Source organism: Nicotiana sylvestris, chromosome 9 (assembly GCF_000393655.2).
Source record: "Nicotiana sylvestris chromosome 9, ASM39365v2, whole genome shotgun sequence".
Taxonomy (NCBI): Eukaryota; Viridiplantae; Streptophyta; class Magnoliopsida; order Solanales; family Solanaceae; genus Nicotiana; species Nicotiana sylvestris.
In genome coordinates this window covers 14567572-14586213 of record NC_091065.1, presented here as the reverse complement: position 1 = coordinate 14586213, position 18642 = coordinate 14567572, and the positions used below count along the sequence as shown (strand labels likewise).

Here is an 18642-nt window from a genome sequence, read left to right as displayed (position 1 = left end):
TTAATTGCCTAAAACTGAAATGGAAAAGTGTCGGCTGGCCTTGTCTTCACGAGAGGCGCCATCACGATCGGATCCGGTTTAGGGTCGTGACAAAATCAAATCCAGAAATATCAAGTTTGGAAGGAGAGTTCAAATTCCTAAAAACTGAAAGTACATAAAGAGTCTGTAATAGAACAAGGTAACGTCCGGTCTCCATGATCAAACGATAAGTCCTTATTCCTTCAATTGGAGCTTTCATACAATTTCCCATGAACAAGAAATCCTTATTTGGATTTGTAGGAATCCATGCAACGTAGTAGATACATGAGCAATTGCATTAGAATCAAGCCACCAAGTATTATTAGGAAATTCTACTAAATTTGATTCGAAATATACAAAAGCACTAACTGTACCTTCCTTTTCAAATCAAGCTTTACGTTTCAGGCAATCTTTATGATAGTGTCCTTCCTTGTTACAGTATCAACACGTATCTGCCTTATGTTCCTTGTTAGCATCCCTTGGAGCTTTAGCAGGTGCTTTATTCTTCTTGAACTTGTTGGCCTTCACTTTAAGTCCTTTACCAGATGAGGTTAATTGAATGACTTCCTTGTTTCTTAAGTCTTGACTCCTCTTGAGTAAGCATACTAGAAAATTCACTAACATTCCACTTATCCTTAATAGTGTTATAGTTAATTTGAAAAGGTCCATACTCAGGAGGCAACGAGTTCAGAATAAACTGAACCAAGAAGGAGTCATCAACTTTCATCCTAAAGGTCTGAAGTCTTGCTGCAATGTTAGTCATCTCGATGATATGATTTTGTATACTGCGCGACCCATTAAACTTCATGGTCATGAGTTCAGCTATTAATGTACCAACGAGAGACTTATCTGCAGAATGAAAATGTTTTTCCACATACTTCGGGTATTCCCCGATACTTTCTGTTTGTGGAATAGCACTCTTAATGTTGTTGGCAATTCTCATTTGCATAAACATAAGGCTCAGCCTATTAGAACGTTCTCATGCTTTATAGAAAGACTTCACATCCGCACTGCTGGTATCAGTAATGGCAGCAGGCTTATCATTCAGCAGAGCCAAGTCAAGATCCATCAGAGAAGTTCAATCCGTTGAACACAGTAACAGACGAAGCATGCGAATGAAGATGAATAGCTGCAAGATAGATAATACATGTTCACAAATCAAATATAGATTCAGTAAAACAATTAAAGCCTATCGCAGTTATCTTTTGGGTAAATACTATGACACACTATCATAATTTAAATGTCATTTAGTCTTTAATAGGTAATTAAATATTTGTAACCAAACATATACGACATCTTTGGACAGAAAATATATATTTGACTAAAAAATATTGATTTACCTCATCATATTCACTATTTATAGAATAATTGATCCAGTTTTGGGCGAATCCTTAAGTTCTATCAATAGTGAAAGTTAATTTATCCACTAATTTTCAATTATAGGCATTTTATTAATTTTATGGATAAATTATATTTTTATGTATGCATGTTTTTCATAGACATACTAGCTTTTGCCACTTTGGTGACTAACAAACTACATAAACATAGGTACACACATAAATAGTTATCAAAAGAGTATATGCATGTGAATACTTGAAACACTATAGTTTGATCACTTTGGTGACTAACAAACTATATGTAACTTTAAGCATATACATTACGCAGTGCACAATATAATATAAGAACCATATCACAATCAATGTGCTACGTGTGATTTACGTGAAACTATTGAAATTTATATGTATCAGGAAGTAATTTCATTGCTTTAATGGTCCAAAATTGTTCCAAAACATAATAATGGAAGAAACATCATAATTAAGTTTCAGTGTTTATATCAAACTAACACATACTTAGGGCCCAAGAAAGCAACGATAATTACAATTCAACTCAAAAGGATCGAAACAATACTTGCACTAGAAACCCATCTAATTTGTCATGCTAAAACCATAACTACCTAGAATTTAAGAAACCTTTTAGATATCTAAGTTGAAATATAAAGTTTAAAAAAGAGCACACATTAAATCAAAAGAAAACAGTGAATAATTAATATTAACTAATCATATCGTTAAGCCCAAGGCGGCAGACAATTTTCATACCAACATTACTATTCCTTCTTTTTATTCAATCTGGTACGTCTATCAAGTAACCGATCGGACATATGAGATTTGCTCATTAATTAAATATTAATTATGGTCCTTAAACCTATTAAGCCACCAATATACGTAGGAAAATCTTACACCCCACCCTGTCCCTTTCTATACTCTCAAGTAGCGTTCTTCTCTTGCCTCAGTTATTCAATGAATAATTAAGAAATATGACTCCATTATAATGTTTTTTTTCTTTTTCTTTGTCAAAAGCAGGAATAACACTTTTTGAAAAGAGGAAAAAAGGATAATTTTTCTTACATTACCCAGTGTGTTTATAGTACGAGGTCTTAGGTTCTATTTCTTGTTGGTTCCTTTGTCCCTTTTTTTTTCATGGTCGTTGGTTTGTGTTTTAGGAAACCACTTTATATTATCTTGCAATCCAATTAATATGTAAAATAAAGCTCTTTGTAGAGACCATTTCAAGATAGATTAATGTCTATTTAAGATACTAGAGGCCCATTTCGTATTATGGAGAATCGATAATTAATCTCGGGATAGAATTGAAGATAATTTTTTTTATATTTGATTAGGTTAAAAGTGCAATATAACTAATTTCGAAATTAGTTATTCGCAGATTGTAGTGTTATTTTTACCCATATTGAATGATGAAAATCGCGGGGTAACTTGTTTTCCACCCAAACAATATGCATACCAAAACTACTAAACCCACCAATAAAATTTCCTATCAATGTTTAGGTTTTCAACTTCAAGAGGTATAGTGTAAGAAAATTACAAAACCTTAAACATAAAAAATAATATTATTTCCTCCGGTCCACTTTAGTTGCTTTTTTGGTATCTTTCTTGTAGTTTACCATATTTGATTTTTTCAAATACTAAAAAGGAATTAACTCCTTTTTTCTTCAAGGTTGTCCTTAAAGTAAGGAGCCTTGGAATATTTGTTATATTGCATGAACAAATTAAGGTTAACATCATCATTTTCATTGTTAATTAATACCAAAATGTGAACTCCATTAATATATGTGAAAATTATTAAAAAATCAATTAAAATCGACGTGAGAGTAATAAGAAACTAAATTCGGCAGAAAGTTTAAGGGTGTATTTGGCCTTTGAAGAATGTAGAAGGTAGGATATCATTCATAGAGCAATAATTCAGTAGAATCAACTCTGCACACTTTCTAAAACATTATTCAAGATATGGTAGGCCCAATACGAAGGGAGGCCTACAAAAAGACAAAAACTTCATGATATGGTAGGCCCAATTCGGTAGAAACAATATTCTCCAATATGAAAGTTTTTCTAAAACAATATTCTCCATTATGAAAGAGAATTTTATTTTCGGTGACTCACCCAATTATAATGTTAAAATAATACAGGTTAGCCAGTTTTCGAATTGATCATCCAAAAATAGTCAGTATTTGCTAAGTCATTGAAAAATAGTCACTATTTTGCTACGATAGAGACCGATCCAGCATAATATACTGGAGTTCAGTGCACTCGTGTATAAACTTCCAACATATTACGCTGGAACTCCAACACGCGGAAAGTTCCAGCATAATATACTGTAGATTCGAGCACATGTGTATGAACTTCCAGTATATTATGCTGGACCGGTATACTTTGCTGGAACTCCAATATATTTTAAAATTTTCACTCATAAAATTTTAAACACAACCCAAAATTATATTCATGTTCAACCAAAGCTCTAGTTTTTAAGTATCATCTTAGCTTCGAAAAAAATTCAATTTTTCCGAAATTTTATCTAATTCTTATGTACAAACGGCCACTAAGTTATAAATAAAGAAGAAAAAGTGCGTTAGTGGAATGTGCACCAACGGAAAGATTAGATAAAATAAGAATAAAGTTAAAGTGAATTGTGGGTCCCACGAAAACCACAAACTTCTCCTTCTCGTTTTTTTACCACCTGAAAGTCTGAAACAATACCCAAAACAAAAATTTCCCCAACCCAAAAGTTAAAGTTTCTTCTACTTAAACCAATTCTTGACCGTATTCATTTCTACAATGTTTAAACCACTTTATATTCTTTCACTTAACCAAACTTAGATATGGTATTGCTTTGAATGTAACTAGTAAATGGGAAATCAATTAATTGTAGATTGTGAGTAACTTCAATGCAAAATTGTAGCTTGTACGGATCAAATTCTAAAGATCTTCTGCAATGGATTTAAGGTAAAATATTTCTCAGAAAAAAAGGTTAGTTTTGCTTTTATTTTCAGCAAAAGCAAGAGACAGATAGCACGGAAGCGGCTACTATTCTCTGAGCAGGTAAACCTAAGGCTATTTTTAAGATCGAAATATTGATCCTCTCCAAATTGTTATATCATTTTGTGATTTGCTTTGCAGCTTTCAGAAATGGAGATTGGCTTAGCAGTTGGAGGTGCATTTCTATCTTCAGCTTTGAATGTTCTCTTTGATAGGCTTGCTCCTCAGGGCGAGCTGCTGAAGATGTTTCAGAGGGACAAACATGATGTTCGATTATTAAAGAAGCTGAGAATTACCTTGCTTGGCCTTCAGGCTGTTCTATGTGATGCAGAGAATAAGAAGGCATCAAATCAATACGTGAGCCAGTGGCTTATTGAGCTTCAAGATGCTGTGGACAGTGCTGAAAACTTAATGGAAGAAATCAATTATGAAGTTCTGAGAGTTAAGGTGGAAGGTCAGTATCAAAATCTTGGAGAAACAAGCAACCAGCAAGTAAGTGACCTCAACTTGTGCTTGAGTGATGAATTTTTCCTTAACATAAAGGAGAAGTTGGAGGACGCCATTGAAACATTGGAGGAGTTGGAAAAGCAAATCGGTCGCCTTGATCTAACAAAGTATCTTGATTCAGATAAACAAGAAACTAGAAGACTTTCAACTTCTGTGGTTGATGACTCTAATATCTTTGGCAGGCAGAATGAAATAGAGGAATTGGTGGGCCGTTTACTATCTGTTGCTGTAAATGGCAAAAATTTGACAGTAATTCCTATTGTTGGAATGGCTGGGATTGGCAAGACAACACTTGCTAAAGCCGTTTACAACGATGAGAAGGTGAAATACCATTTTGATTTGAAAGCTTGGTTTTGTGTGTCTGAACCATATGATGCTTTCAGAATAACAAAAGGGTTACTTCAAGAAATAGGTTCATTTGACTTAAAGATGGATAACAATCTTAATCAGCTACAAGTCAAATTGAAGGAAAGCTTAAAGGGCAAAAAATTTCTTATTGTTCTGGATGATGTTTGGAATGACAACTATAATGCATGGGAGGACTTGAAAAATCTTTTTGTTCAAGGAAATGCAGGAAGTACGATCATTGTGACGACACGTAAGAAAAGTGTTGCCAAGACGATGGGTAATGAGCAAATTAGCATGGATACTTTGTCTAGTGATGTCTCTTGGTCTTTATTCAAAAGACATGCATTTGACAACATGGATCCTAAGGAACATCTAGAACATGTAGAAGTTGGGAAAGAAATCGTAGCTAAGTGCAAAGGATTGCCTTTAGCTCTGAAGACGCTTGCTGGCATTTTACGTTCCAAATCAGAGATTGAAGGGTGGAAACGTATTTTGAGAAGTGAAGTATGGGAGCTGCCAGACAATGGCATATTACCAGTATTGATGTTGAGCTACAGCGATCTTCCTGCACATTTAAAGCAATGTTTTTCCTACTGTGCAATATTTCCGAAAGATTATCCATTTCGGAAAAAACAAGTCATTCAGTTGTGGATTGCCAATGGTCTAGTACAGGGGTTGCAAAAATATGAAACAATTGAAGATTTAGGCAACCTATTCTTTCTCGAGTTGCAATCAAGGTCACTTTTCGAAAGGGTCCCAGAGTCTTCTAAAAATAATGCAGAGAAATTCTTAATGCATGACCTTGTCAATGATTTGGCCCAAGTTGCATCTTCAAAACTTTGTGTTAGGTTGGAAGAGTACCAAGAGTCTCATATGTTGAAACGAAGTCGACACATGTCCTATTCAATGGGCTATGGTGACTTTGAAAAGTTGCAACCTCTCTACAAATTGGAGCAGCTCAGGACATTGCTTCCAATCTACAATATCGAGCTATATGGTTCTTCTCTAAGCAAGAGGGTGTTGCTTAACATATTGCCAAGATTAACATCCTTAAGGGCACTATCATTGTCTCGTTATAATATCAAGGAGTTACCAGATGTCTTGTTTATCAAATTAAAACTCCTAAGATTGGTGGACCTTTCTTTGACACAGATAATACAGTTACCGGATTCAATTTGTGTGCTCTATAACTTGGAGATACTTCTCTTGTCATCTTGTGAATTTCTTAAGGAGTTACCGCGGCAGATGGAGAAGTTGATAAACTTGCGTCACCTTGACATTAGCGGCAGTTCTCGCTTGATGATGCCGCTACATTTGACCAAGTTGAAAAGCCTTCATGTGTTATTGGGAGCTAAATTTCTTGTAGGTGATCGAAGTGGTTCAAGAATGGAAGATTTGGGTGAACTATGCAACTTGTATGGAACTCTATCAATTCAACAGTTGGAAAATGTGGCGGATAGAAGGGAAGCTTTGAAAGCAAACATGAGCGGTAAGGAACATATTGAGAAGTTATTATTGGAGTGGAGTGTAAGTATTGCGGACAGTTCACAAAATGAAAGAGACATACTTGGTGAGGTACATCCAAATCCAAACATAAAAGAACTTGAGATCAACGGATATAGAGGGACAAACTTTCCAAATTGGCTAGCTGATTATTCATTTTCTGAGCTGGTGGAATTGTCTCTAAGTAATTGCAAGGACTGTTATTCCTTGCCAGCATTAGGCCAGCTTCCTTCTTTGAAATTCCTTGCAATTCGAGGGATGCATCGAATAATAGAGGTGACTGAAGAATTTTATGGTGGTTCGTCCTCCAAAAAGCCTTTTAACTCTCTTGAAAAGCTTGATTTTGCAGAGATGTTGGCGTGGGAGCAGTGGCATGTACTAGGAAATGGGGAGTTCCCTGTACTTCAACACCTTTCAATTGAAGATTGCCCCAAGTTGATTGGAAAGTTGCCTGAAAATCTTTGTTCTCTGACAAAATTGACAATTTCACATTGTCCGAAACTCAATCTGGAGACACCTGTAAAATTTCCAAGTCTAAAAAAGTTTGAAGTTGAAGGTTCTCCTAAGGTTGGAGTTCTTTTTGATCATGCGGAACTGTTTTTGTCTCAACTTCAGGGAATGAAACAGATAGTTGAATTATACATCAGTGATTGTCACTCTCTTACCTCCTTGCCTATTAGCAGTCTGCCAAATACCTTGAAAGAAATAAGGATAAAGCGTTGTGAGAAATTGAAATTGGAGTCGTCAATTGGTAAGATGATTTCAAGAGGAAGTAACATGTTTCTTGAAAGTTTGGAACTGGAAGAATGTGATTCTATAGATGATGTATCACCTGAGCTGGTCCCATGTGCACGCTATCTGAGAGTAGAAAGTTGTCAAAGCCTTACTAGACTTTTTATTCCCAATGGGGCTGAAGATCTCAAAATCAATAAATGTGAGAATCTTGAAATGCTTTCGGTGGCTCAGACGACGCCCTTGTGTAACTTGTTTATTAGCAACTGCGAGAAGCTGAAGTCGCTGCCAGAACATATGCAGGAGCTCTTTCCATCTCTTAGAGATCTGTACCTGAAAAATTGTCCAGAAATAGAGTCCTTTCCTGAAGGAGGATTGCCCTTCAATTTAGAAATCCTCGGGATCAGGGATTGCTGTGAACTGGTGAATGGCCGAAAGGAGTGGCATTTACAGGGACTCCCCTCTCTCACATATTTAGACATCTACCATCACGGTTCTGAAAACTGGGATATTATGTGGGAGTTGCCTTGCTCTATTCGAAGTCTTACCATAGACAATTTGAAAACATTTAGCAGCCAAGTTCTCAAAAGCCTCACCTCTCTTGAATCTCTATGTACTTCTAATTTACCTCAAATTCAGTCACTCTTGGAAGAAGGGCTTCCCACATCTCTTTTAAAGCTAACATTATCTGACCATGGTGAGCTCCATTCCCTACCGACCGACGGTCTTCAGCGCCTCATTTCTCTTCAACGTCTACGCATCGATAATTGCCCTAATCTCCAATATGTTCCAGAATCAACGTTTCCCTCTTCCCTCTCTGAGCTACATATTAGTAGCTGTAGTTTTCTCCAATCGCTTCGAGAATCAGCGCTGTCCTCCTCCCTCTCTAATCTTTTCATCTACAGTTGCCCTAATCTCCAATCTCTAATGCTGCCCTCCTCCCTCTTTGAGCTGCATATCATTGATTGCCGTAATCTCCAATCTCTTCCAGAATCAGCGCTGCCCCCCTCCCTCTCTAAGTTAATCATCCTTACATGCCCTAATCTCCAATCTCTTCCAGTAAAAGGGATGCCCTCTTCCATCTCTTTTCTGTCTATTATTGACTGCCCATTGCTCAAACCAAGTCTAGAATTTGAGAAGGGCGAATACTGGCCAAATATTGCTCATATTCCCAACATAGTGATCGATTGTGAATGCCTGTGATGATTAAAACAAATGGTGTTTTGACAGATGTAAGTTATTCTTTTTTTTCCAATAGTTTTTATTTGTTGTTACCTCTCTTTGATTGTTTGTTAATTCTTTTCCTTTATTAAATCTTGTTGAGCAGCGTGGAGCGTCTGTTGTCATTGTGAAGCCGAGGAAGCATCTTCAAATTGGGGTGAATGGTGATCTGTTGCAACTACAGAAAGCTGCGATAAAACATTGTAAGAGAAAACCACATATAGGTCGTGATTCAAATAATTTACTCCATAAAGATTATAGCATAATATGATATTAATGAACTAGAAATGTCTGTGCATTGCCTTTTCAAATATGAATCAATTTTTTCTTGAAAATTTTAGTTCATGTATTTCTTGATGTTTCAACAACAACAACAACAACCCAGTATAATCCCACTAGTGGGGTCTGGGGAGGGTAGTGCGTACGCAGACCTTACCCCTACCCTGGGGTAGAGAGGCTGTTTCCAATAGACCCTCGGCATCCTTCCCTCCAAGAACTCCCCACCTTGCTCTTGGGGTGACTCGAACTCACAACCTCTTGGTTGTCGTTTTCCTTTAGCCAGTGAGTTGAGGAATGACCATGTTCACTCTTGAGCTTTGATCTGTCTACTGGGAAGTGTAAAATCCTTTTTTCACTCCTTAAATGCAGAGCTCTATCGTAACTCAAAGATACACGAGGCAGAATGTTTGTTTCCAATCTATCAAATAAAAAAAAGGAGTTTGCTTCTTTCTAATTTAAAAAACTTAAAGCATCAGCACCGTATTAAGGTTATTATGTATGATCATCTCCTTGATCAGTTGGTGAAAGAAAGAAATGTACTTCTTTTTTGTGTGTAATTTGCCAGCATTAGTTCTCTTTCATCAGTCTGTGAAAAGGGCTAGTCATTTCTCTTAAGTCCATCCACTGCTCTTAACTGTCAAAACTAGGTCATTATTACACATTTATTAAACTTGATTTGCTCCAAGTAATTCTTTCTCTACTGTGGATTAACAACAATTATTTGTTCTAACAAACTTTTCTTCTTAAAGATTTTCACTTGATTGCACCACTTCCAGATTTATGTTCCAAGATATCATAGCCGATAACAAATGCAATGTTTGATGAATGATAACCATTTTGCGAGGAGTCTCTCTAATGAATCAGTAAGTGTAAGTGAAGAAAAGTACTTCTCTTTTGTGTGGCATTTAACAGTACTACTTCTCTTTTGATATTTTGTCCATAAAACAATGACCTTGTGCTGTTAACTATCAGTGCTGATACTATGTCCTTGTTACGATAGGTCTTGTGGTTTTATTATAGCTGAGGGTGACAAAGTAAGCTCTGTGTATTGTAAAATTAATGCAACTTGATTTGCGCCAAGTCATTCTTTTTTACCTATTCACCTAAGCCTGGAGTCGGTATTAAACTTGTCATCTGGTATTTGATGAGCACGAATATATGTTTTACTCCTACCGATATGCTGATTGGTAGTACAATGCAAAGGTACATCGGCAAGAGCTTAGTCTTTTTTACATTTGTAGTATGTTTCAAGACCATCTTATATAGGCCTTTTTTTCACTTTTTGTTTTCGTTACTTCTCTTTGCTTGTTTGTTAATTCTTCTTGTTTTCTTTTTGGAAATAGCATTGAGCAGTGTGGAGCACCTATTTCCACTGTGAGGCGATGCATCTTCAGATCGGAGTGAATGTTAGATGATAGAAAGGTGATATGTTGCAACTATAGTAATCCTTATACTTTCTGCGAGACATTGTAAAAGAAACATAGTATAGATAGGAATTGATAATTTGCTCTCGAAGTTGATAGCATAACATAACACTGATGTACTGCAAATCTTTTACGATTCACATAGGTAAACTAATAGGATTAGAAGGTTAATATATAGAATTCCGGTTGTGCCCTTTTATTATTATAAGGTTATTTTTGTAAACTGACATTGTATTCATGCTTTTATAATAATATAGATAGATTATGTATGATCATCTGATCTCAACTTAACAATCTTTTTTCTTTCTTTGTTAGGAGTTTGGTAACAATGTGTAAGCTATTCAATCTCTTGTTATGACTCGTGATTCAAATTTTCCAAATTGACAATTGTTTTTGAGATTGGGTGTTTTTCAGATTTAGATTTTGATTAGCTTCTTGGAATAATAAGGAAGGTGATGTAATCCCAGAATGGCTGCTCTTTTTCCAGTTTCGATAAACTAGATACAATCCTTATTTTTACTCCAGAAAGTTGATAGATTTATGTAATCTTTTACCAAGCACATAAATGTCCACTCTTGAATGCCAAGCTCTAATAGAATCAAAACAATACGCGACAAAAAGTTTGTTTCTTATCTATCAAAAATAAAAATAAAAATTGCTTCCCAATAATTTAACAACTAAAAGTATCAGCACTGTATAGTTTATTATGTATGAATTATGATTTTCGGATATCAGGTTGTTCATTCCTATACTCCTGTTCTTCGATTTCATTCCTTTGAAGAAGCAAAAGTTCGAGTACAGTTGGAAAGGCAAGGAAACATATCCTACTTGGAATGATTTCAAGGTTAGATAACAAATATATACTGGTAGTAGTTTCCAATTTACTCGTTAGACTTGACAGCATAACATCTCTTATTAGTTCTTTTGTTTCAGTTGATGCATATATTAGCTGTTCAAAATATGATGCAGAATAACTTGGTACTTTATTTTGAGGATTTCCTCCTTTGCTTTTCTACTAGCTCGATTTGGCCGTTGATACATTGTCATTGTTGCAGTTGTTCAATCCTCTGTTCGTTGTTCTCAAACTCCAGTCAATTCATGGAATCACAAGGAAGAGCATGAATGGTCAGAAACACGCAATCTCTATTTCACAATCAAGTACTTTTTTTCCTGTTCCTTTTAAGAACTAGACTACATCAAGCTTGGAAAGCAAAATATATGGATCAAGATCTTCAAACTCTGTTCTTTTTCATCACGTAATGCTTTGTTCATTTTATCCTTGAGTTTCTAACCACCCTGCATTTGATAGGTAGTATTGATGAACTTTCTCATTTTCTGAAATTCTAGAGCATATATAGTTGAATGGATATTAAATTGTCACCTTCCAGCTTCATTTTATCTGTATAGTTATACAAATGTGGGCTGCTGAAATAGTAGCACATTGATTGGCTAAGTGTTCTAACATATCCTTTTCTTTTGTTTTCAGTTTGGTTTTTATGAGTTGTTGCGAAGGGAAAGTTGTTGAGGTATTTAAGTTACTCTGAGAAAGGACTTTCTATTAGGCCTTTGTGCTCTGGTTACGTTTGGCCAACAGAAAGCAAAAGACGACATAATTATTGGATTTTCCGTATTGAGTAATTTGAACTTCTGGATGCACTGTAAAATGTAAAATGTACAAGAAACAGAGGAGATTCTGAGGAAAGAACATTAAATGTCAATGAAAAGAGAAAGTGAGGTTTCAATAGTGTCTTATTTTCTTTCCTCAAGTTGGCTAGTGAAAGCTGTGCAGACATTCTTTGGAAGTTGGAACTATACTCTGCTTGTCAATAATTCAGCTCCAGATTCAGGACGGATTAAACTGAATTCATTGCGTTCTCAAACTACATATAATTGCCACTGAGCTTTGATATGGCGTTAGAGATTATAGCATGTTACTTCTTGTACGTTCAAACTTTTTTTTACTTGGGCAAATGCCAGGAAACTGGGAAGTGGGGCCTGTAAAGAGAAATGGATCCTAAACTTTTTTAAAAAAAAATTCAATTATTTGTAACCATTTGAGATGTACTGTACAACTAGTCAACAATAAAACTTTTGAGTGCTATAGTCAACATTTCCAGCAAAGCTGCAACAAGCTCTGGCGGGTGAGGATCAGTAACTGATGCTACTGCAAGTGCACAGACCTCCTCAACGTTCGGGGTATCGCAACTATGCTGTAGTAGCTGGACTAGTAACTGGTGTTGGTGCTCTCGGTTGGTATCTTCTGTCAAAAGACAAGGCTGAAGAAGTACAGGACTGAAGTATTCGTCCTTCATAGTAACAACTCAAGTAAAACAAAACAAGATCATGTATGAAAACATTTTAGGTCTTCATCTCATGTCCTTTTGATATATATGGTTTCTACTTTCTACCGGCGGCATGTACCATGCCACGTCTATATTAGAGCGTATTTAAAAATTAAGTTTGATCTGCGGCTATTAGGGAAAAAGAACTCGACTTCAATGCTTGTTTTTCACCTTTTGTACCGCCAGGCAGCTCAAGAATATTAGTGGCTTAAAGTCAATTTTTAATCTGGAGCCTTTCAGAAGAAAAAATAAATAATTCATCTATATTTTTAATTGAAGTCTATTTTTCTAGCTTTTTAAGACGTAAAGTTGATAATAGTTTCTTTTTATAATAATTTAATCTTTCCTAAGATATTGTTGATTTTAGATAATAGAACCAGATTCAAGAAGTTGATAACTTGATATCGAAATAATTTTTGATGTTCTAATATACTTGTTGAAACACTTAAAACTTGAGAGGAAAAAAGGGAAAAAGGAATGCGAATATAGTTTTATTCAACGGTACACTTGAACTCTTGTTTTTTATAGAAAAAATAAAACTCTTTTCTTTCGACAGAGAACAATATAACGTTTAATTGGAGAAAGAGAATTACCCCCCCCCCCAAACCCTTGTCCTGGATATAAAACTTTTCATTATTTAAATTTTGCGATTAACATAATTAGTGAAGTACCTATATTATTATTATTCACCTTTTACATTTCTCACTAAAAACGTGTAATAAACTTTTAGAATCTGTTTTTTTTTGGTATCTTCAATAGTCCAAGTCTTATTCTTTTATCTTTTACCTATTATAAAATAATTCACTTTTTTTTATTTTAAAATACCCAATATATTTAGACCATATACCTCTAAAGATTGTTGTGAGATGTATATGATCCAACTTACCTTAATTAGATATATTGGGTTCGAGTCCTGTGCTTAAAGAAATCCTGTTGAAATGTTTTCTCCCTTTTACTAGGCTTACGTGATACGAATCTAAATTAGTCGGGATCTCAATACAAATACGAGGAGAAAACAAAAAGAAAAATTTTGGGCCCCCGAATTTGAGGGCCTAAAGCCTTTGCTTTAGTGGCTTGACCCTTGGGCCGCCCCTGTTTGTACCTTTCATAACCTATTGATATCATGGGAAGAAAGCAGTTCAGTAGACAATAACCATCTATCCATCTATGTTTGCTAATTTGCACACTCTAACCACCTATGCACCGCCATCCGTTCCATATTAGAGTGATGTTTTGCCTCCAATATATTGTTTCTTTCTGCTTGATATTTTCAAGGCACTAACTATCTTAGTTTCACATTTTTAGGACTATGCCAAGGTAGGGTGTGTTGTGCGACGGGTGCGGCAGTGATGAACAAGTAAGAATTACCTCAATTAAACAATAATAACAATCCAGTATAATTTCACAAGTGAAATTCAGGACGGATAGTATGTTCGCAGACCTTACCCGTACCCTTGTATAGTAGAGAGGCTGTCTCCCATAAACCCTCTGCCCAGGAAGAATTGCCCATTAAAGTTGATAAAAATTGGACCTTAAGAATGCCATTCAAGTTAGTGATAAATATAATACCAAAATTTACCTATTAAAAATATAATTCGCTATATTCACAGTAGTACAACTTGAGTACAGACAAGAGAAAACAAAAACCATTTTTCTTTCAAAAAAAAAAAAGAAAAACATAGATGAACTTCTTTGTTTACAGAAGGGGAAGTTTGATTCGTTAAGATTCTCGTAACTTGTTAGATATGGCAAAGAGAGTGCCAATAATAACAATTACAACCCCTGAAATCAAAAGGTTTGATTGTCTTGTTCCTTCTACAAATAAAACAAAAAGTTAGAGGTAAATAAATATATCAAAATAAAACAAAATTCTGAGAAAACTAGATTCATTTGTCATAACTTTTCTTCAATAAGAGAAGCTGGTGTTTATAGTGGGAGCTCTTAGGTTCAAATTATTCAGGCAAATACAAAACGAGAGGTAATTTTTACACATGTTCAGATGGACACATAATCTTGGTAGCAAAACTGGTAAAATTAGTCGAGGTGCAGTTGTTTGAACACCACGATTATCCAAAAAAAAAGGAAATAATAGAACCCGTGAAATTAGTCGACGTACACGCAAGGTAGCTCGAACGTGTCACGACCCATTTTCTGAACAAGCCAGGACCGGCACTCGATCACTAAACATGACCGAGTGAACCATCTCTGCTTATCAAATCTATTATAACTCCAAACTTTATATGCAACAAGGCAATACTCTAACCAAATGTTTTTGATTAATTTAAACATTTAAATAAATCAACTCCAAAACTTTATTCATAGTAACCAATGAAATACTGCTAAGTTATTATCAAAAACATCTGAATCTTAACCCAATGACTATGTCTATGAAGCCTCTACTGATAAGCTGACGCACTGCTTAGGACATGAGATTTCCTAGCCAGTTCTCTAAGTAAAAAAGAAATAACTAAATAAAGATGACTCTAAGGAATACTCCACGAACAAAAGCAGAGCTCACCAATAGCACTAAAAGAGAAGAAAGTCCTAACTCGTAGCCTGCTCGCCTGCAAATCCGATTCCTACGTTGTACCGCAGACCAACGTAGGTTCCCAAAAGAGAACGTCAGTACCATCCATTATACTCAGTGAGTTTCAACAACAGGGGGCGAAACTTTAATAACATATACATTATGAGCAAAAGTTCTAAATGCATGTAAAACATAAAGCTTATAAGAATAATTCTAAATAATTGCATAATAGCAGTTTATGAATATTCTAAAAGAAATTCTTTTCTTTTTCTTTCTTATAAAAAAATACTTCACTTTATACTTTGGGAGTTCCAACTATCCTGACTTAATTCTGTCTCAGTCACCGTGTGATCGGCACGGATTCGATCCCAACCTGATCGAATAGGCCCAATCGACGAGGTGTCACTCGCTTCACGGTTCTCAGCGCTCATGTCTCATACCTTAGCATGGCTAAGTAAATTCTCAGCAACGAGACCCTCGGCTCGTGTGCTCCCTACTTTGGCACAAGTAGTTTCAGGAAGTCAACGCCTTGGTCAGGACCCTAGGCCTGGACGATGACTCCTGTCACACCTCCTTTTTCCGCCCCCGCGAGGGTAAGGAGTTTTTTCCAATTAAAGGACAGTCGAAACGGGATTTGTTTATTTATTTCAGAGTCGCCACTTGGGAGATTTAGGGTGTCCCAAGTCACCAGTTTAATCCCGAATCGAGGAAAAGAATGACTCCATATTACAGTCCGCGAACCAGAAATCCGGATAAGGAATTCTGTTAACCCGGGAGAAGGTGTTAGGCATTCCCGAGTTCCGTGGTTCTAGCACGGTCGCTCAATTGTCATATTTGGCTTATTTATCTGATTTTAATACAATTATGAACCGATGTGCCAATTTTAACTCTTTACCACTTTATTATTATTATTATTTTTTTTAAAAAAAATTGTGAACATCGTTTAAAACATGTCTTTGGATTACGTCACATGAAATGCACCCGCAATCCGGAACACATTTTTATTCAATGTTTTAGGATTTAGATTTGGGTCGCATGAAATGCGCATCCGAGTTTAAGAAGGTAAAATTAATTAAATCGCGCCTAAAGAGTCTAGCGTATCATTATTTTGGGTAGGGCCGTGAAATTTGCTAAAACGGCTCCTCCCTAATTCTAAGCGATTAAATGTACATTTATTGAGGGCCCCGCAATCTATACATTTCATTAAGCGAGGCTCATCTCATTTATTTGGACAAATCTTAAAACGACTACATTTTTCTATAAAAATGAGTCTCTAAAATAAAGAAAGAAAATCCTAATTTATTACTAGCTTTTATTATTTTAAGAAGACATGACATGCTAATTGCTTGATTAATACAAATATTGATGAAAAAGGAATTTCACTCTTAATTTCGAAATTATAAATAAAATAAAAATTCAACAACTAATATTCAAAATAAACAAATATAGCTAGATTAAAACTCAGCATTGTTATTTTTAAAAAAAATTATTGAGATTAATTATTCACAATCATTTGAAACTAGATTTAACCATAATTACTAAAGCTTATTAGAAAGTTTATTAGACTTAAACGTTCTCTTAATCTTGCTTAAGCTCAAGTCATGCCTTAATGCCTAATTTACGATGTTTAATTTAAATTCGTGTCTTAGCTAAATTTAGCTACTTGTTCATGATCAACCTATAATCTTGAAGCCTTCATAACTAGTGAATTAACCTATTTTGCCGAACTGATTTATTACAGACTAACTTATGATATTATTTTCTTATTCCAGTTATTATTTAGTAATTCATGAAATAGCTTAAATACAATCAACAAAAGGAACAAAGAAATAAAAACGAAATTAAAACTTCAAATTTTCATTCTTCATATGTATTCACGCTTCATATTTCGGATTACAATAAACAGCTTTTCAGTTGTGTACCTGATATTGGAAGCAAAAGAAAATGAATATGAGAATCAGCAACAGCAGTAAAATCAGTACAACACAGCAACAATAGCCCAGCAACAGTAACAACCCAGTAACAGACCGGTGGAGTAGTAATCCAAAAAAAACAAAAGCTTCCAGCTTTTATGAAACAACAATTAATTCTGATTTCAAACAACAAAAGAAAACAGAATATTTTTTTTAGTTTTTTTTTTATATTTGAAAGCTTAAATATTTTTCGGAATTTTCTATCTCTTAAATGTTCAGCCCTTTTCTCTCTCTTATTTTCAGATTTGTTTCTCTCTCCCGTTTTTTTCCTGTCTGTGTATTTCTCTTGTCCTCCCTTTTTATTCTGATTTCAAGACTTCTTATAACCCCTCTCATAAAATCTTTCCATTAATTAAAATCAACCCATTTTCTCTACCAAACCCATTATCTTCCCACTCATCCCCATTACATTAAATAAACATATCACACCACCCCATTATATTTTGTCCCCCATGCTTCATTTAAAATAATGCAAGATTCCCCCTTTAAATTAAATCTTGTCCCCCCTTTATATTAAACAACTATATCACAACCCACCCCATTTCATTTTGTCCCCCATGCTTCAAATAAACAATTTCAAAATGTACAATTCCTAAACTACCCCCTCCGACCTTACTGAAATTACCAAACTACCCCTGAACGTACTACAAATTTACCAAACTACCCATCAGCTATAACACATCAATTAATCAAACTTAACCAAAATATAGACAATATGATCAATTTCTAACAATGTTCAAACAACAATATGAACACGGATGAACATCATAACAACAATATCACATGAACACGATTTTAACAACATTTCAACAACAAAGCACATGAACATGATTTCAACAACATTTCAACAACAAATCACATGAACACAAATTGAACAACAAAGAACAACTAAAATTTGATTGAACAATATTTTAGCAACAAACAATCCTATTTTCGGATTCAACAACAACAACAAACAAGTATATTTTGATTTCTAAATTCAATAATATTGAACTTAAAATCAACTACTCTAACAACATTACAACAACAATTCCTATATTAAACTTTATGAGACAAATTCAAGAAATAATCACAAATGGTAAACAAGAAATCAAACTATACAAAATTCGGATTCAAGATCATCCAAACAAAGTATGAACATGAATGAATCTATTTTAACACAACAAACATGACGGATTAAACGATTAAATCAATATATTTCCTTTAACACAACTAAATTCTTTTTAGACAAATAACAAGATTGACGAATAAACAATTATGAACTTAAGCTTGAACTTAACAATATTAACAATTTCCAACAATACATAAACACATGAAACAAATTGAAGAAATAGTTAATTAAATTTCAATTTGAATCTAACAAACATCAAACTAACAAATATTCACTTAAACAATAATACAAACATGAAATGAATATGAAAACAACTAATTAAACTTCTA

The 18642-nt window shown here is 34.8% G+C and overlaps 2 protein-coding genes across 11 annotated transcripts; one reads left to right on the top strand and one right to left on the bottom strand.

Annotated features, from left to right (window-relative positions):
* Positions 1-556: 556 nt before the first annotated feature.
* LOC138877249 (uncharacterized) lies at positions 557-961 on the bottom strand. Its single transcript, XM_070156842.1, has one exon. It carries the CDS (start codon positions 959-961, stop codon positions 557-559), a length of 405 nt encoding a protein of 134 aa, XP_070012943.1.
* A 3088-nt stretch (positions 962-4049) lies between these two features.
* Positions 4050-12794, top strand: LOC104240770 (putative disease resistance RPP13-like protein 1). Of its 10 annotated transcripts, none has more exons than XM_070155736.1 (8): positions 4050-4409; positions 4488-8668; positions 8764-8860; positions 9713-9799; positions 10280-10358; positions 11096-11204; positions 11416-11485; positions 11847-12794. In XM_070155736.1, exon 2 carries the CDS (start codon positions 4497-4499, stop codon positions 8637-8639), a length of 4143 nt encoding a protein of 1380 aa, XP_070011837.1. In that variant the 5' UTR covers positions 4050-4409; positions 4488-4496; the 3' UTR covers positions 8640-8668; positions 8764-8860; positions 9713-9799; positions 10280-10358; positions 11096-11204; positions 11416-11485; positions 11847-12794. The 10 variants fall into 10 exon arrangements, with proteins under 10 accessions (XP_070011837.1, XP_070011834.1, XP_070011835.1 ...); XM_070155733.1 differs by having other exon boundaries at positions 9937-10358; XM_070155734.1 differs by having other exon boundaries at positions 9713-9805.
* Positions 12795-18642: the final 5848 nt, after the last annotated feature.